General features: G+C 41.7%; 1 protein-coding gene across 4 annotated transcripts; it reads left to right on the top strand.

The window, feature by feature from the left end:
• The first annotated feature begins 1,887 nt into the window (after window positions 1-1,887).
• ankrd6b (ankyrin repeat domain 6b) lies at window positions 1,888-27,621 on the top strand. Of its 4 annotated transcripts, none has more exons than XM_076272136.1 (16): window positions 1,888-1,980; window positions 16,743-17,032; window positions 19,649-19,747; window positions 20,879-20,977; window positions 21,222-21,320; window positions 21,462-21,560; window positions 21,899-21,997; window positions 22,410-22,508; window positions 22,796-22,873; window positions 23,175-23,279; window positions 23,675-23,809; window positions 24,041-24,214; window positions 24,337-24,489; window positions 24,739-24,852; window positions 25,059-25,344; window positions 25,667-27,621. In XM_076272136.1, exons 2-16 carry the CDS (start codon window positions 16,907-16,909, stop codon window positions 26,263-26,265), a joined length of 2,364 nt encoding a protein of 787 aa, XP_076128251.1. In that variant the 5' UTR covers window positions 1,888-1,980; window positions 16,743-16,906; the 3' UTR covers window positions 26,266-27,621. The 4 variants fall into 4 exon arrangements, with proteins under 4 accessions (XP_076128251.1, XP_076128250.1, XP_076128249.1 ...); XM_076272135.1 differs by having other exon boundaries at window positions 25,056-25,344; XM_076272134.1 differs by lacking the exons at window positions 1,888-1,980; window positions 16,743-17,032 and adding an exon at window positions 20,003-20,352.
• The last annotated feature ends 51 nt before the right edge of the window (window positions 27,622-27,672 follow it).

Raw genomic sequence — 27,672 nt, 5'->3', positions numbered from 1 at the left:
TAGCATGCTAGTTAGCATTTTTAGCAAAACTGCTAAAAATGATTAGCTAAGTCACATGGTTAACATAGTTAGCATGCTAGCAAGTTAGCATGCTAGCATGTTAGCATGCTAGTTAGCATTTTTAGCAAAACTGCTAAAAATGATTAGCTAAGTCACATGGTTAACATAGTTAGCATGCTAGCAAGTTAGCATGCTACCATGCTAGTTAGCATTTTTAGCAAAATTACTAAAAATGATTAGCTAAGTTAGCTAAGTCACATGGTTAGCGTAGTTAACATGCTAGCATGTTAGTTAGCATTTTTAGCAAAACTGCTAAAAATGATTAGCTAAGTCACATGGTTAACATAGTTAGCATGCTAGCAAGTTAGCATGCTAGTTAGCATTTTTAGCAAAATTACTAAAAATGATTAGCTAAGTTAGCTAAGTCACATGGTTAGCATAGTTAGCATGCTAGCATGTTAACATGCTAGTTAGCATTTTTAGCAAAATTACTAAAAATGATTAGCTAAGTTAGCTAAGTCACATGGTTAGCATAGTTAGCATGCTAGCATGTTAGCATGCTAGTTAGCATTTTTAACAAAACTGCTAAAAATGATTAGCTAGGTTAACTAAGTAACATGGTTAGCATAGTTAACATTTTTAGCAAAACTGCTAAAAATGATTAGCTAGGTTAACTAAGTAACATGGTTAGCATAGTTAACATGCTAGTTAACATAGTTAGCATAACTGCTAAAATTATTAGCTAAGTTAGCTAAGTAACATGGTTAACATAGTTAGCATGCTAACATTGTTAGCATAGTTAGCATGTTTAGTAAAACTGCTAGAAAATGTTAGTTAAGTTAGCTAAGTAACATGGTTAGCATGCTAGCACTGCTATAAAACATTAGCTAAGTAGCATGGTTAACAGAATTAAAAATCTTAGCATAACTGCTAGCAAACATTAGAGCCGTTCAAACTTTCAGTTATCGTCAAATATCTACCTATGCACAGCCATTAAACTATTTGAATATCAACATTCATTAAACTGCTAGAAAACGTTAGCTAAGTAGCATGGTTAGCAGGTTAGCATTGCTAGCACTGCTATAAAACATTAGCTAAGTAGCATGGTTAGCATAGTTAAAAATCTTAGCATAACTGCTAGCGAACATTAGAGCCATTCCAACTTTCAGTTATCGTCAAATATCTACCTATGCACAGCCATTAAACTATTTGAATATCAACATTCATTCAACTTCCAGTCTGTCAACAACTTTTAAACTATTTACCTTCAACTTTTAAACGGTCTACTTTTAAACTATCATTAAACTATCTGTTAAACTAGCTGTCTATCAACAACTTTTAAACTATCTACTGTCTATCAACAACTTTTAAACTATCTACATTCAACTTTTAAACAGTCTACTTTTAAACTATCAACTTTTATTAAGCTATGCAACCACCATGTCTATCCTAGCATCACCGTAGTAACCATCTCTTTATTATCTGTTTTAACTATACATGATATTTTACATGACAACTTTAGCATTTTCATGCACTGGTAATTCCTTGGAATTGCATTTCTAGTTATTTATATGACTTTTTTTTGTTAATGCTCAACAATATTAATGGAAGGCATCTTAGAGAATAATGACCACTTACACTGTCTCTTTTAACAACCATTTGTACATGGACTAAATCAAAAAGAGTTAACAGATGTTATTGAACCAACACCACTAAAAGACATGATATTTAATAAAAAAATTTAATAAAAAAATGTAAGAAAAAAATGCATGAAGAAAAAGCCCCTTATCGGGACAACTACCACCATGAAACTACAACACTGACCATTTGATGGCGCTGAGAGACCAAAATCGAACATCTGAAAACACTCAGGCTGTTGCCCTCTGTTTTGACAGAGATGTTTGTGGTCCGGCAAGGTTTATAAAATTCCGTGTTAAGTTTCATTTCATAAACGTCTAAAGATCACTTCTCAACACCGAGGTAGGTTGTGTTTTTGTCAGCAGGTTAGACTACTTTAAACACATGTAGGCTACGGAGCAACTTGCTAGCTACTTAGAGAGGTTGTTATGGACATCACAGCATTTTAACGCTTTCCCCACATGGGTTACGAAGGCGTTACGCAGCTAAGAAATCGAAGTGATGAGGTGTCATCACAGTTTAGACGCAGTGTTCCGTTTGCACTTTTGGTATAAAGTATTTTATGTTTTGACGAGTCAAGTCTCATGTGGGCGGATATCATCCAAGTTAGAAAACATAAAAACATCGTTATCTGCGCGTTGGAAGTGAGGACAGGACAGGGCTCTTTCTTGAGTAGCCAATCTGTGTTTGAAAGGCATCAAATACTGGAGAAGGAATCCACTAAAATGTTTATTGCTTAGCAGTATTATTGACATTTCATTATAGGCTTAAACTATTTTCATCTGAAACCTCGATTCTTTCTTTAAAGCTGAAACTTGTTTAAGGGCGACTGATTTCTGCATCTGAAGTCATAACTAGGTCTCATGTGGTTTTATAAAGCCAGGAAAATGGAAGTGCTTAAAGGCCAGACAGTGTTTAACCGAATATTGTTCAGCTATTATTTGTGTTGATGTTGAGTTGATGACCTCTAACATTTCTTGAAATTGATGGTGTGTGTGTGTGTGTGTGTGTGTGTGTTTGTTTTACTGGGATGTGCCATGACTTTTGGGAACATGGCTTATCACTTATCTTCAAAAGGAATGCCCCTGTCTCTGGCAAGAAACATAAAGTAGTCATGCTGGAATACTGAACATTTGGAACGTTCAGTAACGTATGTGAAGGATCCTTTTGTTGACTTCAGCACTCTAAAATCCTGATTAGTTTTTTTTTTTCTTGTGATGAAGTATTGGTTTAGGGCTTTCATTCATTAGTTAGCAATATGCCAAGAATATTTTGTGTAGCCTATTGGGCTCCAGAATTTAGTTTTAATGAGATTAGCAATTCATTCGTAGTAGGTCTTGGATCTCACTTGAACTGTGAAAAAATAAGTATTGCATTCTGCAGTGTGAGACTGGGTGTGGTTGAGAAATATTACATGTCAAAAGATTGATTTATGATCAAGAAGAAGTAAGAAATAGTATAACTAAGCCACAAAGACACCCAGACGAGAAGGGGGTTAACACACCACAGTGACTATTTGGTTTCTCTGTAAATCGGAAAATAGCCTACAATATCAGTCCAAAAGTAGGCCTGAAAGTAAGGCTAAAGTAATTCTAACTAGTCCCAGAGAGCATTCTCGTTTGAGTTACATGAGAGGATGTAAAAACCTCCAACACACATGTATGTCCTCACAATCCCGTAAACTCTCTGAAACTTTTGTGTTTTCACATCAGTCTGTTTTCACTAGCCTACCTGAATCTGTGATCCTGTCTGTGATTTCATGATTGTGAAATCACCTTTATCCATGTACAGCCTGACACTGTTTTTTGTATGATTTGACAGCCATAGCAGCAAGTATTTGTCTTTGGTGATGTGGTCTGGTCAGAGTGCATATTTCCTAGCTGACCTGCATTTTAGGCCAGTTGTGGAGACATTCACCCATGCCACATAATGTAATGTACAAGTGGAATGAGGACGTTTGGAATATTCCTGTTCTTCAGCGTTGTTGGGACACCCTGCGATGGTTGAAGTATGGTAGGCAGACATACTCCCCAAAAGACAGGGACAAGTCTTCCCAGTAGCCTCCCCAGTAGCCTATTACATAGGTATCCTTCAAATGCTTTGCAAATGTATAGTGGGTGTCATTACTGACTGTGGTGGTATAGAGAGACTGCAGCATGGCATTGTCTAAAGGCACAGGAGATAATATGTTGTGTTTAAGGCATGTGTAATGAGGAGTAATATGGACAGGTTAAATCAACATACTAAGTACAAAAACATGTTAAATGTTGAGAGTGATGTAGTGTTTTTTTTCTGTGACAAACATGGTTGGACCGTCTTTATTTTCAAAAGGTCATATGACTGCACTTTAACACATCAAGTGGAAGACAGCCTGAGTTTAACCGGTTTAAATTTGGTCTGGACTTGGTCCATTGAGAAGCCTCTATGTCTGAACCAGAGGTGTTTGGGTCAATCAAATCGTTTGGGCAGGCTTTATACGATGATGGACAGATGATGGACAGTATAGTCATTCACGTCACCTGAACACGCTTCAGTTGATTTTCAATCGCTGGATTTCGCTATTGTGTCTGTTGTGCATGATATGCACAATAACTTTAACAGAACAGTGATTACGGCATTTCATTTGTTTTGGCTGATTCACATACTTCGCTGCTCTGATTGCTTAGGTCTATACAATTTTGTACAGAGGCAATTCCTCTAGACTAGAATGCATAAATTATTTGTTTGACTATAGTTTATGTATTCTATGTAGTGTAAATACATTATGTTTGGTAGTTAGATACACCAGTTTTGGAAAGACTCCAACAATAATGTTCTGCTCCATTCTCTGTATAATATCACACATGTTTGTATAAGTATTTTAATGCACTGGAATGGACCTATACCCATTCTTTTAATCATTGGGACGTTGATGTTTATTACAGTTGATGTGTTACCCTGAGCTGTAAATTAAAGGCCATGGCTATAATATGTAATGCTGATGTGAGGCCAATTCAGAGTTCATATTACAACTAGCCTGAGGCCAAGGGTTAAAGGTCGTAATTCCTTATAGGCTGTATTCTTACAGATAGGCAAAGGTAACACACACCTTCACACATTTAGTCCCATGGAGCACAGCATTTCAACAACTACTGTCAGAAAATGCCTCTCTCCCTCCCTAGTCTTGGCAGGTGAAATCCAATCTGACATGGATCATGTCTCATGAGTCATTTGCTCTGGTCATTCTCTGGTCTTTTCTGGTATGTGAGAAGATTTCCAGTTCCTTTTTCTTGTTTGAATGTCTTTCTGTGTCAGCATGGAGCTCTTAAGCCAGTTATTAAACTGTTGCAGTATTGCATGTTCAGAGTATCTTCCTGACATGCATTTTTCCAAATCTATATTTGTGGTTCACTTCCTCGCACCCCATATCTTTTGACTGGAATGTCCAGCCTTAGATGTGTAGAGAAGTAACCTGAATCCAGAAAAGAGTGGGCTTAGACAGGAAACATGTCAACACCATTCTATTGAGATGTCTCAGTTTCACGCCCTGAAACCTCACAAGAAAGGTCTTTTCTGCAGTTCATGAAGGGATGACAACATATAATGGAATTGGTTATACACACACACACACACACACACACACACACACACACACACACACACATTTTAACCTTCATGTAGACACAGACTTTGACAGGTGGGAGTTTTCTATGCTCACTAACTTAATGTAATACGCATCTCTTTTCAGTTGCACATTACATTAGGGAGCTATTGTCTTCATTTGTCAGCATGTGACTAAGCTTACTGTGAGGTCTAAAACAACCATATTTTCAAAGGACACACCCATAGACCCCTTAACCTGGCCCCTCCTTAGGTCTCCATACCTTGGAGGCAGACAGATGCTTGATGAGGAAACCAAAGTAATTTCTGTGTGCATCAAAAATGCCTGTAAGTCATTCAGGAAAAGGAAATAGCTATAACATAATATTGAATTCTCAAAGAAAGAAAACCTTTAATTTCTTTTGTGTTAAATGGACCAGGTCTGAACCACAAAAGCTGACACATCTCAATCATTTCCTGTATGAAGGAAATAGTAACCAGGTAGCCCATAGCTTAAGCTATATACATTCAAAGCCTAGAATGGAGAGCTAAGAAAGCAAAATCACTCAGTGCAACATAAAATTAGTGTAAAAGCCAGTAGTCCATTCCTGCCAATTCACCCAGTCACAGAAATGGAATAGAATAGCCGGTAACACTTTATTTTAATGTGTCGCTGTTACAGTGTACCTACCTAATTAGGTACAGTGGTACAACCTGTGTAACAATTTGTACTATCAGGTATCATTGTACTTGCAGTATGTATTTGTGGGTACCTACATATAGTTGTTACATTGTAATACTGAGTGCTTTTACAAAACTTTGCCAATTTGCCTAAATTTTCATCAGAGGCAAAGAGCTGACCTGAGACCTGCTGGATGGGGTAAATCTGGTAATGATAGATTTGATATACAAACCATTTTTAGCTCCAGTCAAGGCCTAATTGTCTTCAGTGTACATGTAACAGCTGTGCTGCTACAACCTTGTTACTCTTTGATACAGTGGAATAAACCTATTAAGTGTACCAGTTAATTACTTACACTGTAACAGCGACACATTAAAATAAAGTGTTACCGAATAGCCTACATGACAAATCATTATTGGATAAAGGGGGGTGGCTAATATGCAAAAGCAATCTTATATTTTGCTTAGTCCTATAACTTGTTCTGTAATCATCACACATTGTCCATTATCACACTGTCAATGATTGTTGGTTGAAAATGCTAGCAATGTAGCCTGTGCTTTTTTCAGATGTTAGGCTACAGTAAGCTAGTTGGTAAAGCCTGATTTATGAGCGTAATGGCTTGGCCCCTGAAGTATGCTACCCTGACGGCAGGCGACCCATCTCTCAATTCATAGACATGCAAATGTATCAGTGCCGTCAGAAACGCAGGACACACTCAGTGTTCCGGACTCCTATTTCAGTACTGTGTATGTTTTAACAGATCCAGGCTTCTTGGGTACATAATCTTCTAATCTCTATTACTTTCCCCACGCTGTTTGGAGAAACTAAGAGGATATCGAATTTGCTGATCCGTCTGCCCCTGTAAGTAATCTGTTGATAGGCTAACCAGTTTTTCTTTACTGAATGAATGAAATGATTAGCCTATGTTACTAATCGACCAGAATGGACGGGCAAGTAAGGCAGCCTGATTTGATGATTATGAAAACAGCTCGCTCGCTTAGTGCGTAAAACTTTAGAGAACGCGCAGCAGACCAGAGGCAGTTTTGAAGCAGCGTGGCAGTTTAAAAGCCTTTTTATACCCGGTACAATACCATTTTCTTTGTCATTTGAGAGCTGGTTGGGATAGCTGGTTGTTGTTCGTCGTTGGTTATATCGGCAAGAGTAGACTTAAAAAAAAATAGAGAGATGTTTAAAATGCCACACTAGGCTATTGCTAGATCCTACGGTTGATGTAATTGAAGTCATTGAAATGACTGAACCGTCTGAGTTTGGGGTTATCTTCCATCAGAAGTTAACGTGATCATAATAACCACCACCTGGTAGCCCTGTAGTGGTGTCTCATCACCACGAGTAGCCTATTATTTTGAAAATATTCGTCTTTTGCTATTTTAACCTAGCAAATGTCGCTTAATTTCACTGTGATTTTATTATATTTATTAATAGATTCATATAATGTCTTGAAGAAATATTAACTAGCCTAGGCTACTGTAAACAGTCATGCATTATCACCAAACTGATGTGGGGATGCTACTTGAAGTTGCACTCTGTTTCATAGATGTTTCATAGACAAAGCAAGTGTTTGTTTTTACCACAATCACTCTCATACCTAAATTAAGACACATGAAAAGGATAGTAAGGGCTGTTTTTGGAATGTGACAAATTATTTTACTAGTCTTACAAGTAGGCCAATTACAGGTTGAGTGTAATTATCATGTTAGAGGGCAATTATTCTCTGGAGCTTTGTAAATTCTGCATCCAAGATGACTCATTTGATGTCTGAAATTAGAGTGTAACTTAACATAAATCATATATTTCCCCAGCCTTAGCTGTTGGTCAGTATTTATATTGGAAGCATGTATGAGCTATGTGTGAGAGTGAGCAAAATCCACACTTGCATAGCTTTATTTTGAGTAGGCTTCTGGTCTATACTGATCCTTACAGATCTGATTTAGCAGTAAAAGCCCTTTTCATGCTTGAAGCACACCCTACAGTGTGAAATGTGGTCTACTTTTATGATTGGTGGAATTAGATGCACATGATGAGTGAAATTACATAACTCAGACCAAATATGGGAGCCCTATTTACTATGAGTATACTCACATAGTGTTTGTACATCAGACAAACTCACATAATAGGCTAGTGGAAACAACAGGTGGGGTAGACAGACAAACCTTTTAAATGAGACTCAATTATCTCATGAAAATATCCATGATGCACATGGCAATGCTATTTGGTGAGAGACAGTGATAATGCTCTCTTTGAGGGTCATCTAGAATCCCCTGTAGACACTGTTGATGTGTTAAGTGGTTATATGTGTGTGTGTGTGTGTGTGTGTGTGTGTGTGTGTGTGTGTGTGTGTGTGTGTGTGTGTGTGTGTGTGTGTGTGTGTGTGTGTCTACAGGGCAGGAGTTGCAGGGGGAGCCAGGTGTGTGTGATGGTTGTTTGTGGCATAATGGATGTCTGGGGCAGCGGATCCATTAAACACTTAGAAAAGATCCAGAAACCAGATATGCGGGCCACATGTGGCCTCAAATGATGAGACAAAGCTTAATCCACAGATATTACGTCTCCTTCAAAGTAGGGGGAAGGGAAACTAAACCAAATAAAATCGGAGTGTTTTTTGGAGTAAAGTATGTTACTTAGTGATGAATGTTTTTTTTTGTTTAAATTAAAAGGGAAAGTGAAAAAACAAGACACAAGATGCATCCTTCATTTCAGAGTTACATTGATCTGATGTGCTCTGACACATGATCTATTTATAGTTTCTATTCTATTTCTATTTTTTCCAGATTTGTAAGTCTGATAATATTATGAAATGTGCAGTTCTAGTAGGAGATATTGAATACTTGTAAAAGGATGGACAATAATGTGCTGCCTGTGGCAGTTAGAGCCTAGAGGGTTATAGAAAAGAGACACCTTGAAGTGTCTGAACAAAGCAGATTGTTCATGGGAGTAAGATCCCCCTTGGCAGACACTTCCATTTTTCTCACAGCAGAGACTGGGTGGCAAGGCTGCTTCCCCCTTCCCCCAGAGCACCCTTTATCCTGTGTGATAGTGTGTGTGTGTGTGTGTGTGTGTGTGTGTGTGTGTGTGTGTGTGTGTGTGTGTGTGTGTGTGAACGCTGTGTTTCCCATTTGGAACCAGGCCAAGTCTGGAGAGATTCCTGGTTGGAGCTTCAGTCGTAGGAAGGCCCTTTTCACTACGAGGGCTCTGTGCTGTTTAGTGATCATAGACAATACACTCAAAACCTACATTTATTATTTATGCTGTACACTGGTGTGGCTTCTGCCAACCACAAAATATTTAAGTACTGTGCCCATCTTGTTGCACAGCATTTCTAAAACAAATAATTGACCCCAAGTGGGCCTCTATTACAAAACATCAGTTAAGGAATGAAAACGATAATGAAAATTCTTATAACTGTTACGAACTCCAAACAGTAATTCTACCGCTAGTTTCCCCTCCCCATCAGATTTCAAAGGATGTGCAAAGCTGATTATACTATCCTGTAAACATCAGCGAGGATTACTTTACTTTACATTCTTCATTCTTCATTCCAAATCTTTATGGTCACTCAGTCTAGCTGAAGGACTATAAATCCAAGTTGAGGTAACAGGCTACTCTCCTTTGACCTCAGTCTGACCTGAACGACTCATTCAGACCCTAAGGCCTCTGCAAGACAAATGATTGCCATCAATATACCCACCAGAACCTGTTCACTTAGAATTCCTCATTTTGAAGGACACCTATTCATGAATGGACCACTGATGTGTCGTCAGTCCAGTCAAACTCACAGATATTGCAAGCCTCTTGATTCAGCAGTTTAAGGGAACAGGTCACGAGTGTTTGAATAGATAGTAGGATTAACTGAAGGGCCTAAGTTTTGATTTAATCAGGTTTTTGACCTCTTCCTCTAGGTATAGAAAGACAGATGGTTGAGTTGAATTAATCCAGAGGTAGGCGCCTTGCTCATGGCTGTCCAATCAGAAAGCTGATTTCTTGTTGGGAATGTAGCTGGTCTTCAATCTACACTGCAAGCCCCCTTAGTTCGCAAAGGGAAGTGGATGAGAAAATTTGTATTTTTTTTATTGTGTTTGTGTGTCTCTGCACACACCACAAACATTAGACCTCCCAAGACCACAAGATGCTGTTTCTGGCAAAAGCCGCATTTTGGTAAAAGTACTTGTCTAAGAAGTCAGCTATCAGCTAAACTGCTAATTTCTTCAACTGGTACAGCTGTCTCTCAGACTGAAAATTCAAATCTGCCCTCCAACTCCTGGGGACGTGTAGCTGGAGATGGATCCTTACATAACCCTCTGTGTGCCCCTCAGATGAGTTATTATCATAGTGTTACGTAAGCAAAACTGTGGCATCTGCTCCCGAAGAGGTTAATTCCTCTCTATTTCATGGCATTAGTGATCTGTGCAGCATGTTTGTGGCAAGTGCACTCAAACAGTGATGATGTATGATTGAAAAAAAAGCACACTTCATGATTAGTCATATTTGACTAGGATGACAGCCTATGTTTGTAGTTGTTTGTTGCTAAGCGTTGCTTGAAGAGTTTGGTTCCAAAATGTTATATCTCCATTTTTAAATACATTAAAAAGTAATTAAAAATTGTGTATTTCATGTAATATCAATAAAATTGCAGATTTTGATTGGGTAAAGATAAATCAAATAACTATACCCAATTACAGTTCTATTGAAATTACTTAGAAAACAAAATGAAAAAAAAATGATTTATGGAGGATATAGTGTTTTGGAACCAAACTCTTCATTTCTATACGGTTTTGTTGCGTAGTCTCAGGTGCTTGTAAACACAGACCATGACACACCCTTTTATCTGTGGTGCCAGGTGCCAAATGTTGAAGCATCTTCTCAGGGGAGCTCTTTCTTGTTTATAAACAACTGCGGGCAAGCATTTGCCACTTTACACACAGAGCTCTTAAAGTGAAATATTCAGTTTGAGGCTACTGTTAGTTGTAATCTACTACTGTATTTATAGTATGTATGTGTGTGTGAGATTCACAAACTAGTTCACAAACTAGTGCTGTGGATTTCTGAAGAGGGCAAAAATGATTGGTGCCTGCAGTCATGATTTGTTGAGAAATAAAAAGTTGTTGCCAAGTTCAGTATACTTCACCACAGTTTGTTATCTTTTAAGGCCCAAGAGAAACACACAATAGCATATATCAGTGGAAATGATTATGGGTCCATGTTATTTCTCAAAATACTCTTTTTAAAAAATATTTTCATCTTTCTGTTTAAAAAAAGTGCATGTGTTGGGGGTGGGGCAAGGAAGCTTGGTGTTGTGTGTACGTCGATGTGTGTGTGGTGTGTGTGCTTTAACAGTCCTTCTGCGTTCTTGAAAGCTTTTCACAAAAGACTTGTTGCCTAGCTGCGCTCCACTGCTGCTCTGCTTGCTTTTGTGTGTTTCTGTCTGACTGAACAGACCTCTTATGGAGATTCCTTAAGAATGCAAGAGGGGGCAAAGAATGTCCCTACTTAATCTCATTCATTTATCTGCTGGCAGGAGGGAGTCTTTCAGTTGTTAGCATTGAACATTTTGCACTTATTCCACTCACATAGCTTCTGTTGCTAAACGTAGTACGCATTCACGAGTTCATGGATGCAAGGAACGATTTTTTTTTAAGCACAAACCATCATTACTCTCTCATGGATGAATAATACCTTCCTGAAAGTCAATAAAATACTGTCTCCATGCTGTTCTAAAATCAGATATGTATTTGCAGATTTGCAAACTTCATGTCAAATGTAGTGTAGTGTAAAATAGGCCTATTGGATCATTTCAGGAATACACTGATGCAGATTTTCTTTGCATAGGTTTTCTTTGATGAATAGGTTTAGGAAATGCATATTATGTACTGAAATATTGAATTCAGTTTTTTTCTGGTACCTGGATAATATGATGTAGTATTTTGTTTACTCATCTGTGTTTTAATGTTCCCTTGGTTTCCTCCAAGCTGTCTCTTGCTCATTACTGCATTTGTGACTGCACTGCCCAAGTGCCTCAAGAGCTGTTCTCAGTCAGCACACTTCTTCCTTACCAGATTTAGGCTGAACAATAAGCGTTTACATGAAAATGGGTCACAGTGGGCTTTTTGCCTTCTGAGTAAATGTTAAGGTCAGATTGGAGCTCAGCATTTCAAAATATTTAGCTTTTTAGAAAGCTTTAGTACTGCAAGTTTTGAGAGGTGCGTGTTTTGTGAGCTATTTGATCTGATTAGCAGGTAAGGCCTATTCCTTGCATATGTGATGTTGATATAAAAACAGTGTGAATTCAGACTCAAACTCTGTGTGAATTCAGTAGGACTGAACGATTTAGGGAAAATATCTAATTGCGATTTCTGGGGCAGATATTTGGGACAAGCTTTAGTTCAATACTGACTGTATAATGCATTCCTTGACTCTGAGATAGTCGCTTATTCTTATTGGGCCAGACCAGCACAACTTCAAACCGTTGTTGCTGTATATTATGTTGTCACTTCTAGAACCCCCCCCCCCAAAAAAAAAGAAGGCTATGAAGCAAACAGTAATATGCAGCATGAATAATCTTTAAATATTATATTGCATAATCTGTGAGGCTCTTGGTGTCAGCTTTGTGTGTGTATCCTGAATGATAGAGGAAATTTGAACTTTTCCTTAGAAACTAGGGCTGTCAAAATAACTGATTAATTTCGATTAATTAATTTGAGAAAAAATAACTGATTAAAAAAATTTGTGCAGATTAATCGATTCCGTATGACCTTTGACCCCGAGCCGTTCTAGTCAGTAAAAATTAGACTGTAAAATGAAGGAGAGAGAAGAAAACGTGCTGCCTGGATCATTGATTGGAACATTTACTTTTAAAAAATGGCCTGATGGTGTTGATAAAAAAAAAGGGTTGAAAATAAAGTCCTCTGCAATGTCTGCAGCAAGGAATTTGCATATCACCGGAGTTCATCAACTCTATAGTCACACATCAATGCAAAGAAATAAGTGTTGACATTGAGGGGAGTGTTAATTTATTTTCATTGTGTCCCCTAGGTTATATCTGTGCCCTGAAATGCCTTGTATGTGAAAAAAAAACTTCTTCCCGAAGCACTGTTGAATTTATTTCCTCAGCATATTAGGTCATATCATAGATTATTATGGCCATTATTTGAACAGTGAAAATAATAATAAAAGAGTTTTTGAACTTTAATGTCACTAATGCTGATTATTCAATGATTCATTAAATTTTTAAAATACTTTCACAGCAAAAATTATATATGTGATTAATTTAGATTAATTAATCACAGAGTATGTAATTAATTAGATTAATTTTTTTAATCGATTGACAGCCCTATTAGAAAACTAACCTTCACCTGGTCACCTACCTCTGTGTTCCTAGATATGACATCTTACGAAATGGAGGACACCTGCCACTGAGCATGTAGGAGCAAGTTAGAATGAGAGACAAGATGTAGGCACATGGTGAGGGCCATTTCAAAGCACTGTCACCTCACAGCTTTGGCCAGATCAGATAGCCCAGGATTAGAGGTACCCCTGGGGATCCCAGCCATAATCTAGGCACTGTATTATACAGCAGCAGTCTCCCATGTTAATCCTATTAATTGGGGCCAGACAGTGCTCTTGGAGGAGCCTGGGCTTGAGAGGAATTCTGGTTGAGCTCACTGATGAGAACCAGGCCTTTAACAGAGGCTGTCCCTTCCACGCTAGATCATCAAATCATTGAACATATTCAAAAGGCAGTGCTGCCAGTACCACCTTGATGCAGGAATGGGTCAACGCAACACACAGCTCCTGAAACATAGGAAATATGCTCATCAATATCTGCACATCAGCTCCTGAAACATAGTAAATATGCTCATCAATATCTGCACATCAACTCCTGAAACATAGGAAATATGCTCATCAATATCTGCACATCTGCCCTTTATTTCCAAAGTGTTAGAAAAAGTAGTGTTGTCCCAGCTGTCCCCCTTCCTATCCCAACATGCCATCTTGGAGCCCTTTTCAATCAGGCTTCAGAGCGTTTCACAGCACAGAAACTGCACTGCTGAAGATAACAAATGACCTGCTCCTCACACTCGATGCAGGTCAAAATGCAGTCCTGGTCCTTTTGGACCTCAGTGCAGCCTTTGATACTGTGGATCATACCATCCTCCTCAACCGCCTGGAAGAGTGGGTGGGCATTAAAGGGACAGCACTGCTCTGGTTCAAATCCTATCTCCAACACAGAACTTTCTCCTCATCTACCTCAGCTCCGGTCTCCTATGGTGTCCCTCAAGGCTCAATTTTAGGGCCAATACTCTTTTGCCTGTACATGCTCCCCCTAGGGGACATTGTCCGTAAACATTTTGTTTCTTTTCATTTTTACGCTGATGACACACAGTTATATCTTCCATTGACATCACAGCAGTCCACCCAATCCCTCCTAGATTGTATAGAGTCCATCAAGCATTGGATGTCTAACAATTTCCTACAACAAAACGATAGCAAGACCGAGGTGGTAATTTTCGGCTCCCCTAAATCAATACCCACAGTAGCTGACAGTCTATCACACCTCTCCCCTTTTGTTAAACCCTCTGCAAAAAGCCTTGGGGTTATCTTTGAGCCTGACCTGTGTTTTAAAAAGCAGATTAATGCTGTCATAAAAAATAGCTACTATCAGCTGAGAGTGATCACCCGGCTCAAGCCCTCGCTGTCCTTTAAAGATTTTGAAACAGTTATCCATGCATTTATTACATCTCGGCTGGATTACTGTAACGCACTTTACTTTGGCCTCCCCCAGAACCAGCTTGCCCGCCTGCAGTTAGTGCAGAACGCTGCTGCCCGGCTTTTAACAGGCACCAAGAGGCAGGAACACATCACCTCTGTCCTCTCCTCTCTGCACTGGCTCCCTATTTGTTTTAGAATCCAGTTTAAAATGCTCCTTCTAGTTTTTAAGTCCCTCCATGGCCAGGCCCCTATATACATCTCAGACATGCTACAGCATTGCTCTGCATCCAGGCCCCTCAGGTCTACTGACAGAGATCTTCTCCATGTTGGCCGGTCCCGCCTGAAGCAAAAAGGGGATCGTGCTTTTGAAATTGCAGCTCCACTCCTCTGGAACGGTTTACCTCCCGATATCAGATCTGCTCCCACGACTGCTGCTTTTAAATCTAGACTTAAAAGCTACCTATATACATTGGCCTTTGCCTCTTAGATCTTCATTTCTTTTATCTTGCTTTTATTGTACTTTATGTATACTTTTATCCTTTGACCCTTAGTTTTTAGCTTCTTCTTTCCTTTAAGACACTGTTTTAATTACTTTATGTATCTAAATTGCTCTTAGCTCACTTTATGTATCTTATTAATCAATGCTGTCAGTGTTGCAACTGTACACTGCGTGCAGATGTTTTTCTTTTTTGTCTATTGGAATGCCAGTGTTGCAACTGTACACTGCGTGCTTGTATTTATTTATTTATCTATTTTCATTCTAGCTAGTCACTGTACAGCACTTGGTCAGTTTTGCACTGCTTTAAATGTGCTTTATAAATAAAAATTACTTACTTACTTACTTACATCTCTGTAATATACTGTTGACCCTCTGTTGCCGGTCTGGAGGAATTGCAGTGGTATGCAGGGTTCCAACCCTGTCAAAGCAGATGGGTTTTCTAGCCTTATCTGCCAACATATGATCTAGAGCTGCTGCAGAGCCTGAATCTCTGAGATAACCCTTCAAAGGAAGCTGTCACAGGTGGTATTTAGAAATCCCCTCCCCACACATACAGACCAACATGAGTTCTGAATCCTAATGCCAGCTCACTTTTGCTCTGTGCTGAAAGGAGGACGTTTGTTCATTGAGGTTCAGCGGAGCAAACAGTGAATTGATATTCTTGCTGTTCCCAAATTAGGGCCTTTTACTGGGCTCTCCATTTAAGCCTTATAGGAGCAGCATTAACAATGAGGACAAACAAGAGAACAGGTGCAGAACAAGTCGTTTACACATCACCACCACATACTATCTGAAGCGTGGTCTGAAAGACAAGAGTGACTAAAGAGTTTTTCTGAAAGTGATGTTTTTTTTCTTTCAAACTTAATATTATGGTTATAGTAGAAAAGTGTAATACTTTTATTTAATTAAGGTACTACATACATCACATTTCTAAATGAAATTTTACTAAGAGGTATTACCAGTAGAAAAAATAGAAAGGAGTGTTGGTAATGTGATATGTACTAGGAGGATACTACCTCCAGAGCCTCAACATGCAGCGGGAAAGCAACTTTTCACAAGTGCATTAATAGCTTCCTGTTATTATACCAAAGGAATTTAGTTGGCCAAGCGTGTGTGAGAGGGTGTTTGGGTCTGCTTATCTGCTTCAATGGGAAGACTGACAGGCTTGACAACTGAACACATTGATGTCTTGTAATGACAGTACAGTCAGCTGAAGCACTTTAGAAAGACAGCCTTCTTCCTATGACTCATCTATCCTGCGGTTTCTCTGACACTCACAGGTAACTGTGTTAGTCCCTATTAACTGTCTGTGGTTGGATCTTGATTTATGAGTTAGGCAACTTTTTGTGTCTAATTCTGCCCAACGGCACCTGTGCAACTCAATACCACCTAAGCTCCATTTTCCTTACGTGTTTCGAAACCACAAACCATATGCAAATGTATCAATCATCATATATTCTTTCTTTTAATTCTAGCCTTGTGGGCAGCATTTAAATGATGACATCCCTTTTTAAATATCCACCCATTTCTTCCTTCACTTGTCCCCCTCTTCCTGTTTGGCAGAGTGGTCTGTGAGTCCACTGGCCGTAATGACCACATGTGCTTCCTGTTCCTCTGCAGGCCCAGAGGAGGACATGCGAGTGGGACTGTGGGTGTGTCACACAGCAGTGTCAGCGTCCACCCCTCGTCCAAACCTCCGTTTCTCACCGTCTCTTCTCCCTGAGTCGGTCATGAGTTAGACGTCCCACGGCCCAGTGTCAGGAGAGGCCCTCCCTCGCTGCTCCATGAGCCAGCAGGATGCTGCTGCGGTCCTTGCACTTTCGGAGCGCCTCCTCGTAGCCTCACACAAGGGCCAGGCTGACAATGTGGTCCAGCTCATCAACAAGGGGGCCAAAGTTGCTGTTACAAAGGTGAGTAGGGGTCAGTTGAACACTGGGAAACCATCCTGTGTGTAGCCTTTGTTGATATGGAATGGGATTCCAGCACATCTGTATTTCACAGAGAAGTCATCTTGTTTTGAATGCCAAACTGGGGTAACAGTGTTGTTCATGTGCCTGTGCCTGATGTCTGATAAGGAGCGTGTCAAAGGCCACCGCTGATAATCTCACTGGGGCTCATTCCTTACCGGCTCTTTTGATTCTTATCTCGGCCTAGTTTATCATGCTGTGTGTGTCCCAGTAACTGAGATGGTAAAACAAACAAGAAGCCTTATGTGATAAATAACTAATAGAAAGGGAATTGAGGCCCTCTACAGGAGGGGCTGATTGTAGAAGAGGGGGGAGAAATGACACATGTGTGCTGTCTATTGGAACTCCGCTCAGCTCCGCAGTACTTCCTCACTGATGCTTTGCCTCGCCTCTGTCTGCAGCACATGCATGCGTTTACCTTCTGCCCTCGTGGGAGGGTGGCTCTGCTATGATGTAGCTTGTAAAAAGTAATGTGCTACTTTAGTTGTGAAGAAATGTGTATTATTCATTGTTGAGCATGGTTAAATACATTGTGGCAGTAACACAGTGTCCTACCTCTAAATGTGTATAGAACAGGCACACAAGAGCCGTGAAATTAGATTGAAGTTGTCATGTGAATATTGTGAAAATATTTTAAGTGAATACACAACACACAACAATCTGTGATGTGCTTATATAAATAAGTCATGTTGAACACATAGTTTATTAAGCATTCTGAGTTGTCTAAAATTGTTATGTGGCATTATGTATAATGGTGGCTTCTAGAGACTTTTACACCACAATGTTTAAAATGGCCTAGTAGAACCACAAATATAAGAACATCTTGGTTGAATTTTATTTTAAGGAAAGAGTTGTAATGCTACCATACTCCTCAGAACATATTGCATGTATCAAAAGATTTATGGAAGCACAAGCAGGCATACAGACAAGAGTGGTTGAGGAAATGTACCAGCCTATATATACTGTCACAGTCACAGTTGTGTCTCTGCATCATGGTCATGGTGGTATCTCTTTAACAGCCTAAAGCAATGATTTTAAATTCATCATCATTAATTTAAGCCACTGAGCTGAATACTGTATCTGATTTAAATATACATAGTTGTGGTCAGGTGTCTTTTCAAAATGCTTAGATGTCTTTACTGCTGTTGTAGTTGTATTTATAGTTTCCTCAGTGTTATCAGATTTTACCCGACTTTGTGATTTAGGATTTAGCCTTTAGCCTTTGTCCAGCTGTATTTTGGTGATGCTTAAGTCTGTAATATTTAATGTGTTTCAATGAGAATACATGATAAACCCTTAATCTTTGAGTATACAGATTGAGTTTCAGAGTTTGTTTAGGGTGGCTAGAGAGAGTAACGGTTAAAGATAAAGTATGATGTTTGTGTGAGTGAAACACTGTAAGTGGCTTTGGAGAGAGGGGTCAGAGAGAGTTAAGAGCTCAGCCAGAATATTATGGGCTAAACCAGGCCACATTGAATGAAATGGACTCACTGGTAACCTTGGAGACTGTTGACTCCCACCCATTTGAGTGGCTTTCACCTAAAATGTTGCCATGGCATCCCTCCAAGCGGTGCTGTGCCAAGAGAAACCCGACCTCCTGCATGACTGCATGCATGTGAATGTTGTGTGGCCACACCTTTAAATGGCAAACTGCTCTCCAGGCTGAGGCCTGTGCGTCCTGGATGGCCATGAGGCCGTTTTCAAGATCAAATGAGTCCAGAAGACACAGGTGTAATGGAGACCAACTCACAGTGTGGATTCATGGCAGCACTCCAATTAGGAGAATAATGAAAGTGAATACTGTATGGGACGATGGAATGGGCGTTGTAAGCAGCAGACAAGAAGCAACAAACTGTCAGCAGAGTCCATTTCCAGTTGAAAGCTACTGCTGCTCTGAACTGAATACAGGTCTTGAACAGCAGAGTGAAATGTATGATTGCATGTTTAATCTAAGGGTGAGACATGCTGTCTGCAGACTGCAATGAAAAACAACACTGTTGTTCTACTGCTCTACATTCAGAATCACAGATACAGGGTTCATGCTGCACTGTAAATATGGCCGAGCTAATCCATAAATCCCTTATGCTGAGTAAGACTGACCAGTACCCTAACACAAGAATCTCCTTCTCTGCTGCTGCTCTCCCTGGCCTCTTGACCTGTGCATTGCTGAGAGAGGAGAGAGGTTTACCCTGTGTTAATGTGTGTGTATGTTTGTGTGCACATGTGTGTGTGTGTGAGAGAGGGAAAGAGAGGGAAAGAGGGAGAGAGGGTGTGTTTATGTATAGTACTGCCAAGCTGGCCTGTGCCTGTTTTAAATCATGGATTAAACATTTGATTGTTTACTCAGATCTCATTAGACAAATGGAGTCTCATCTATGACAGATTGCCCTGGGCGGTGCCACAGCATTGCCATGTGGTGGTGAGGCAGTGAGGTCCAAAGGTCCACTGTCCATCCAAATGACTGCCCGTTGGCCAGCGCAGGGTATGGATGTGACTGAGTGCATGTGATCCTGCTTCATGTGTGTGATGATACAATAGTCTCTTTCCTGTGTCTCGCAGTATGGCCGAACTCCCTTGCACCTGGCCGCCTACAAGGGCCACATCGAGGTGGTGCGCATTCTGCTGAAGGCTGGCTGTGATTTGGACATCGAGGACGATGTAAGTGCTGCTTACTGCTCACGCCTTTCATGTTTCATTTCTTCTACCATCTGTCTTTGCTCTGCTTCAAACTCTTAAACTAACTTTGGCTTGTAGAGCAATCACTGCTTATGCATTATATGCCTTTTCAACTTGCAACACATTTTACAAGTATTTTAATTCCAATAAGTGTAATGACTGATTTAGTTTTTCTGTAGTAGGAAACAACATATCACCAAACACTTTCTCCCCCCTGCCCCCTTTCCTCTCCTGTAGACAATCTGAATAGTCGAATAATGACCTCAAGTGGTCTGGAGTGGGACTATTTTGACTGTGAGCTAGAGGCGTCCAGTGGCCACTCTCTGGGCTCTCATCTGTGTGGGGAAGCCCTGTCCCCTCCATCAGCACACGTCCGTAATAAGTGGCTAGCCCAGGTCCTGTCCACCTGGTCCATCATGAGCTCGCGGTCAGAGAGTAGTGGGCCTGCGGAGGCCCGACGGGAGGGCACAGCCAGGGCCAGAGAGGAGCCGGACAGGCAGCCGGAGCAGCAGCAGGAGGAGGAGGAGGAGAGGCGGCAGTGGAGCAGGGCTGGGAGAGAGCCTGGACGAGCAGAGAGGGAGGAGGAGGTTAGAGAAGCCACTGTGAGCCCTGTGTGGTTCTGACCCCTGCCCAACCCCCCACACCCCTATTTCCACCCCCTACTCTATCCTCTCCGGCTGCTTCCGAGCTCTCTGGCTGCTTCACAAGCTGCTTATCTAGATGGGAATGGCCTCTCCTCCTGGTCATAACTCAGTGGCTGTCCATTAGTCTCACACAGGCTGTTGACACACATATTGGTCTGCTTAAGGTGTGCTGGCCTGGAGTTTCTTTGCTTGCAAGGATTAATTCCACAGCTGCATTTGAAGGTGCTCTTTGACCAGAGCTTCCTTTTTAGCCTGTTCTCCACTTGCAAACTTTCATTTCCAATAAAATGTCAAAATTTACGTGATTGAATACTCATCTTCTTTATTGCCTATTTCCAAGATTTTTCAGAAATCTCTTCAACAGCATGTTTAACATATTTACACAATAACAAAGGATTGACATGGAGCAGCATTGAGATACTTGCTGCTGTTGAACTTAAACTGTATCTCATGTGGCTGTTGTTGACAGGGCAATCAGACAGCCTTACAACGAGCAGCTGTGGTGGGAAATAGTGATGTCATCTCTGCTCTGGTTCAGGAAGGGTGTGCTTTGGACAGACAAGATAAGGTAAACACCAGTAATCAACACTGGTTTTTCAGGCCTTTTTAATAGGATACCCTTTTCCTGTTGTGTGAGTAAATGCGAGAGAAAGACTGTGGGAATATTGGCTTTTCTATGGCAGAAAATTGTACTTCCCAATGTGGCTGAGACCTACTGTATGCTTAATTGCATGCATTTCATATTGATTTGACAAGCTTTGGACAATCAAAGTAACATTTCTAGCATTCTACATTTCTGTTTTCCTCTGTAGGATGGTAATACTGCACTGCATGAAGTGTCATGGCATGGGTTCAGTCAGTCTGTCAAATTGCTGGTCAAAGCTGGAGCCAATGTTCATGCCAAGAACAAGGTAGAGTAAGACTTAACCCCTTTTTATTTCAACCTTGAGCCATGAGTTACAGCTCTCTCTGCAGTCATGTTCATTTTGGGTTGTACTTCCGGAAGTCATCAGGTCCAGAAATCAGCACTTCCTCTTTTTTGTTGGTGTCAGGCAGGGAACACGGCTCTCCACCTGGCCTGTCAGAATGGCCATGCCCAGAGCTCCAAAGTGCTGCTGCTCGGAGGCTCCAGACCAGACAGCAGGAACAGTGTAAGTCTCCACATCTGAGTCCTCCTCCATCCTCTGACAAGCTACAGCCCCCGGCTGACAAAAAGACTTTCAGGGTCTGCAACTACTGGAGCAGCTTTTGCATGGTGTAGCAGACCTCTTAATTATGAAAGTGCACTGTGCATTTTAAACACAGCGTCGCTTCATGGCTCACTAGTTCCTGTGAAGAGGGAACACACACACACATGTACACAGCCAAAAATAAGCCTCTGATCCAGTTGCCTCATGCAAGCGAGTGCCAATGCGGTGCAATGAATCATTAGCATCTTAGCGCTTAGAGAGCTCCCAGTACGTGTGATATTTACGCTTTTTATCCTCAGGTAGGGGACACGTGTCTGCATGTTGCAGCGCGCTACAACCATGTGTCCATGATCAGGATCCTCCTGGGTGCATTTTGCTCTGTGAATGAGAAAAATCAGGTTGGTGCCAATGAAAGCATATATTTAATTATAATATATTTCTACTTCTGACTGAGACCTTACAGATAAAGCCAACTTAAAGTGTAGATAGACCACTACCACTGAATGGCAGAGTATGAATGTGACATGTTGTACATTTGTGATATTTGCAAACATTCACTGTACTAGTTCTATCAACATGTACAAAATTGACATGGCAGAACAATTGCCAGTAGTCTTTTCTCCCCTACACAAAATTGGAATTGTAAAGCAGCTTCCTGCTGCGTCCCTAGTTCCTCACTATTTTCATGAGAGCGCCTTTACGTTTGTGAAGCTGCACATGCTGGTGGAGATATTGGAGAGAGCGTTGTGTTACGTATGAGGGACGTGTCCCTGGGATGGGTGCGTGTGTGACAGATGTCTGGCTTCTCAGGCAGGGGACACAGCGCTGCACGTAGCAGCTGCGCTGAACCACAAGAAGACAGTGCGCCTGCTTCTGGAGGCGGGGACAGACAGCAGCCTTCGCAACAACGTGAGTGCCTCGGGCGGCGCACTACACTGACGCTCAGTAAAAGCCATGCTCTGGCATCGGCTCAGTTAACGACTCCTAACGTTGCCGCTCATCCGTGTCAGAGATGACTCCATGCTAATGGGTCGCCACTCATTTTGTTCTATGGGACATTTTGTTGGCAGGATTTAAGGAGGGAAAGAACACAATCTTGACATTTATATTGAAACGTGTCACTTCTTCTGACATCACATAAATGCGAGCTCCTAACTTAGATCAGCTCATGCAATTTTGCCTTTTTTTGGTGACAGGCAGGTGAGACTGCGTTGGAGCAGGCACGAGAACACAATAACCCAGAAGTGGCTCTGCTACTTACCAAGGCCCCTCAGGTGAGCTCAGTCTGCTATCACACCTTTAACACAAACGGAAATAGCATGTGCATGTGTGCTTGCAGTATTCATAATGCATGCATTATGTATAGAACATTGTTATTCTACTGATAAAAACATGTCATTTGACTAGACTAGTATTGGCATGTCTAAGTGGCTGCTTAACCCCAGCACACACAGATATGAGTTGGTCTAGTTCTTGTGAGATTGAAAATAACAAAAGGTTCCCCCTGCTGATCCAACACTGTCTCTGGAGAACACAGGAATGTACAGCCTCTCCCTCTGATCCTCCATTACTCAGGTTCAGAGTTTCACTCGTGGCAGGAGCGTGAGGAAGCGTCGAGATAAGCTAAAGGCCGAGCGGCGAGCACAGTCAGTCCCGCGGGATGAAATGCTGCCCAGTAAGGTAAGCGCAAAGAGAACAGAGGAGGCCTCATAGTCAAACTTGGGACCCACCAGGTTCGTGTGCTCTTTTCATGTTAAATTAAAAAGAGATATTTGACTTTGAAGAGAAAGCAGGTGTCCAGACCTATTCTCCATGGTGGTAGTACTCTTCCTGAGGGAAGACATGGTTCCCATGTTCACTGTGGTGTGAAGGCCATCTGATAGGACAGGTCCCAGTAAAGCTTTCAGCAGCTCAAAGACACTGTGGCCTGTGTGCTGTGGAAGACTGTCTGATCTTGCTAACAGTTTTTTCCAGACACTGATTTAATAATGAAAGCTAACTCAATAATGCCACTGATGCGTTGAATCTGCTCTGGTAGGCCTTGACGATTTCATATGTGTAGTTGTTTCCCACAGGAAAGTGTATCAGCAGCTGATGACACACATAGTAGTGACCAGGTGGTGCGCAAATGCAGAGAGACAAAAAACAACCCTCCAGAGACTCCCGAAGCTGCCACGAGGAGGGGCAGGAACAAGAAGCTGAAAGAGAAGGCAAGTCATACGCTCAAACGGGGCTCTCCAGCACACACACACACACACTCTCACACACACACACACACACACACACGCACACACACTAAGACATTTAGGGTCTTTTCAGAAAATAAATAATCCTAAGCAGATCACTTTAGCCTATAGTTTGAGCAAGGATGTAGCTAGCCTCTATATTACCCTTATGGTCAAACTGTAAAGGACTGTGAGTCAAGTGGTGTGTATTTGCAGCCCTCCCTGTCGGAACCTCTGACCCGCCGTGAGAATAAACGTGGTGATCCTGCCCAGAAGAAGAGGGGCAAGGTGAGAGGCACCTCCCCCCAGGCTCCCCTGCCCCCACCTCATAATTACAAGGCCTACCAGCTGTACACCCTCTACCGCGGCAAGGATGGCAAAATCATGCAGGTATGTATAACACACGCCTCGTTCAAACGCCCTCTGTCTGCTGCCGGTCTGGCTGTTTGTGGCCTTTGTTGCGGGCTGCTCAAAGCGCAGGACTAGTGCTCACGGTTGTGTCCTCGTGCCAGGCCCCTCTGAATGGCTGCCGTTGTGAACCCCTCATCAACAAGCTGGAGAACCAGCTGGAGGCCACCAAAGAGGAGATGAAGTCGGAACTGTACACTATGCAGGAGCGCATGAACACCAAGATGGGTCAGCTGGACCGCAAAAGCAAGCACCAGGTGGGCACAACCACGCGTTTGATGCTCAGCTTCAGCTTCAGCTTACCTTCTTATCATTGTTTTATTGTACATTGTTTATTTGTATTATTTTAGTTTTTCTTCATTATTTTACGTGTTGGTGGTTGTATATTTTGTCTCATTTTCTATGTGTTAAGGTCCATGTTGTAGGATGATAATAGTGTCTTAACCAAGATAGCTGCAATGTTTTTGTGCTGAGAACAGTTTTGTAACTCATGCTTACCCTCTCAGATCCGAGCGTTGGATAAGATGACCACGGAGAGAGTATCTGCGGAGAGAACTGAGTGTCTACATCGACTTGACCAGAGAGCTGTGATGGAACGGCTAGAAGGAGAAAAGAGACAGGTAGCACTGTCTGTGCACTGGGAACAGAGATAGGTAGCACTGTCTGTGCACGGGGAAAAGAGACAGGTAGCACTGTCTGTGCATGAGGGAAAGGAGACAGGTAGCACTGTCTGTGCACGGGGAGCTAATGATGATCCAATTGTGTGCACAAAGTCCTTTAACATGACCACAGTCTGAACTTTTTAGTTTTGCTCTTTTTCAAGCAGGCATTAGTTATGAATGAGCTGAAGAGCTGGTGCTTGTCAAAGATCCAGAGTATGGAGAAGCGCTTCACTGGGGACGGGAAGCTGCGCAGATCCTCCTCCCTGGCCGACACCCTCTGTGAGGCAGAGTCCGAACGGTTGCCCACCCTGTCCAGAGGAAGTGCCCACTGCCTGGCCGGCACAACCCCGCCTGGCTCCAACGAGGGTGACCGTAACGCTCATCCTGCTGCTCCTACTGAAGAGGCCTCGCCCAAACATTACTTTGTGGTTCAGGTGGACAGTTCTCCAGGTACGATAGGAACCATCTGAGTTCAGCTCCGACCTCCTGCTTCATTTCACTCTGCAACACAGAGCTCATGCTGCAAGCCTCGCTGCCTCTCTGCTCATGCAGATAGGGCTTATATAACCCTTACATAATCCTTGTGCATTATTCTCTTACTTCCTTTGGGGTAAATAAGGGAATCTAACCAAAATAAATCATTGTCACCATGTGTACTCTGTGTTGTTACATTTCCTTTTTGTTCATAATGTGAAATTTGCTACAATTGCAATTAACTTCGTTGTCTGTTTCTATGGAATGAATGTTTGGTCTGCTTATGATTTTTTAACAGATGAAAAGCAGCCCCTACCTGAGTCCTCATCTCAATATCAAAACAAGTCCCTCCCCTCATCTCCTCGGGTTGTACGCCGCAAGGAGCGCTCGCTAGTCTCGGCTGACCCCCAGAGGCCACATCCGGAAGTGCAGGAGGCGGACCAGCTAGAGCCGGGGCCCGGACCCAGTCGCAGCTCCGCTCGGGCCAGCAGCCTCTCCCCGGCCACAGAGCGCCGGTCCAGCAGCCGGCCGGAACCCGAGCGGGGCCGAGACGCCAGCCGCATCTACAAGCGACACGGCCGAGGCAGGTCGAAAGCCAAGAGGTGTGCGGTGCCAAGTCCTGCTGATGCGGCCCAGACACTTGAAGTGTTTGGGGACCGACCATCAGAGCCCACTTTTGCACAGGAACGGGACAACATGCATGCGTTGGAGGTGACCCAGTACTTCTTTGAGGCTGTGTCCTCGCAGCTGGAGCGCTGGTATGAGAGGAAGATCCAGGAGGCTCGATGGCAGGCCGATCAGAGGGCGCAAGCAGACCGCGCAGCCCTCATTGAACGCATTAGCTACCTGGAGGAAGAGCTGCAGATATTAAGAACTAATAAACAAGGGGAAAGTTAGCATTCACACGAGACTGACTGACTAAACACCATTCATGAACTTCTCAAAGAACTGTCTATACTTATTCCAGTTCAGCAAAAAAAAAAAAAACACTGTAGTGTATGGAAGGACACCTCTTTAGCCTAGATCCAGAGTGGCTTGATATCAATTGTCACATTTCTCTGAAGGCAAAAACAATTTATGTAGGCCTTAAATGGCTATATGTCAAATATGAAAAGGATGGCTTGATAACTATGATCGGCTATGTCAGACAGCTATAAAGACACTGACACTCCAGATAAGGACATATTGTTTGTACATACAGTATTTGTCAGTAAATCCTCCAGTGCAGCACAGATATATCATGCCGGCTCACTCACTTAGCTTTTACTGTTGAGTGAATTTATGATTCTTTGACAGTCTAAAGGTAGATTTCGGAAACTAAAAAGGACAATTTATGTACACAAGAAATATGTATTAAATTAAGTGTTCATATTGGGAGATGTTTACAAGTAGCTACCAATCTTTTCATCTAAATCTTAATATAAGTTTGCTATGACCACTGTGCATGTTACTATTCATAGAAAGTGCTATTGTTTTTTCTTGACCCCTTAATGGTTACTTTCAGACATGCCCAACTGTTCTTGTGTTCATGCTCCAGTTTCACAATGAAAACCCTGCAACTGTTCTGTAGATTTCTAAGTGGAGGCAGCCAACATGACAGTGTCTTAACTGAATAAACTTGACTTTTTAAATGTTTGGATAAGTTAGACAACTAAAGGTTCTGTCTCATATTACCTCCTGTTTTGTGACCAACACTTAACCATAGGACTTTCATCAAAATCTGAAGTTGTGACCCAATACAGTCTTGCTTGCATGTTACACAAAAGTGCTATAGTGTTACCTTTGATGTTAGCATTAAGAACCATCTAGAACAGGGGTCTCGAACCTTTTTTCCTCCGAGAGCTACTTTGACAAAATGGACATGGCCGAGAGCTTTTATATTAGTAGTAACATGCCATGTATTGACATAGCTGATCTCCACCCAAAACCGCTGAATAAGATTTGTATGCTTTTTAAAGGTTCCTTTCAACTCATGTACCTTCTCTCTTTGTAGACTGTGAATTTGATTTCATAGGAATTTTAACATATTTCCCAAGTGACTGGGTTATCAGATTTATGAGCATCTTCCTCAAACCTTTTGGAGAGCTACTTAGAAACAGGTGGGGAGCTATTGGTAGCTTGTAAGCTACCTGTTGGAGACCCCTGATCTAGAAGACATGCCATATTTCTGTCATTGTCTGTATACCGGTATTCATGTGGGAATGGATATTTTCTGTATTATAAAACTCACAATGAATTACAGTTTTTATAAAATAACAAACACATTGTTGACTGCTTTCTTTGAAACACTACTTCAACAACCAT

Source organism: Alosa pseudoharengus, unplaced genomic scaffold, assembly GCF_046254945.1.
Source record: "Alosa pseudoharengus isolate Yale_2024_CS ecotype anadromous, Long Island Sound unplaced genomic scaffold, YU_APseudo_1.1 YU_APseudo_1.1_scf_7, whole genome shotgun sequence".
Taxonomy (NCBI): domain Eukaryota; kingdom Metazoa; phylum Chordata; class Actinopteri; order Clupeiformes; family Clupeidae; genus Alosa; species Alosa pseudoharengus.
This window is presented reverse-complemented; position numbering and strand designations above follow the sequence as displayed.

What these genes read in the sequence shown, in the direction of transcription:
- ankrd6b (XM_076272133.1), top strand. Translation starts at nt 20,023, where the DNA reads ATGACCTCAAGTGGTCTGGAGTGGGACTATTTTGACTGTGAGCTAGAG. An exon ending in CTTTGGACAGACAAGATAAG is followed by an intron (nt 20,978 to 21,221) that starts GTAAACACCAGT and finishes TTTCCTCTGTAG; the next exon opens with GATGGTAATACTGCACTGCA. An exon ending in TAGAAGGAGAAAAGAGACAG is followed by an intron (nt 24,853 to 25,055) that starts GTAGCACTGTCT and finishes CTCTTTTTCAAG; the next exon opens with CAGGCATTAGTTATGAATGA.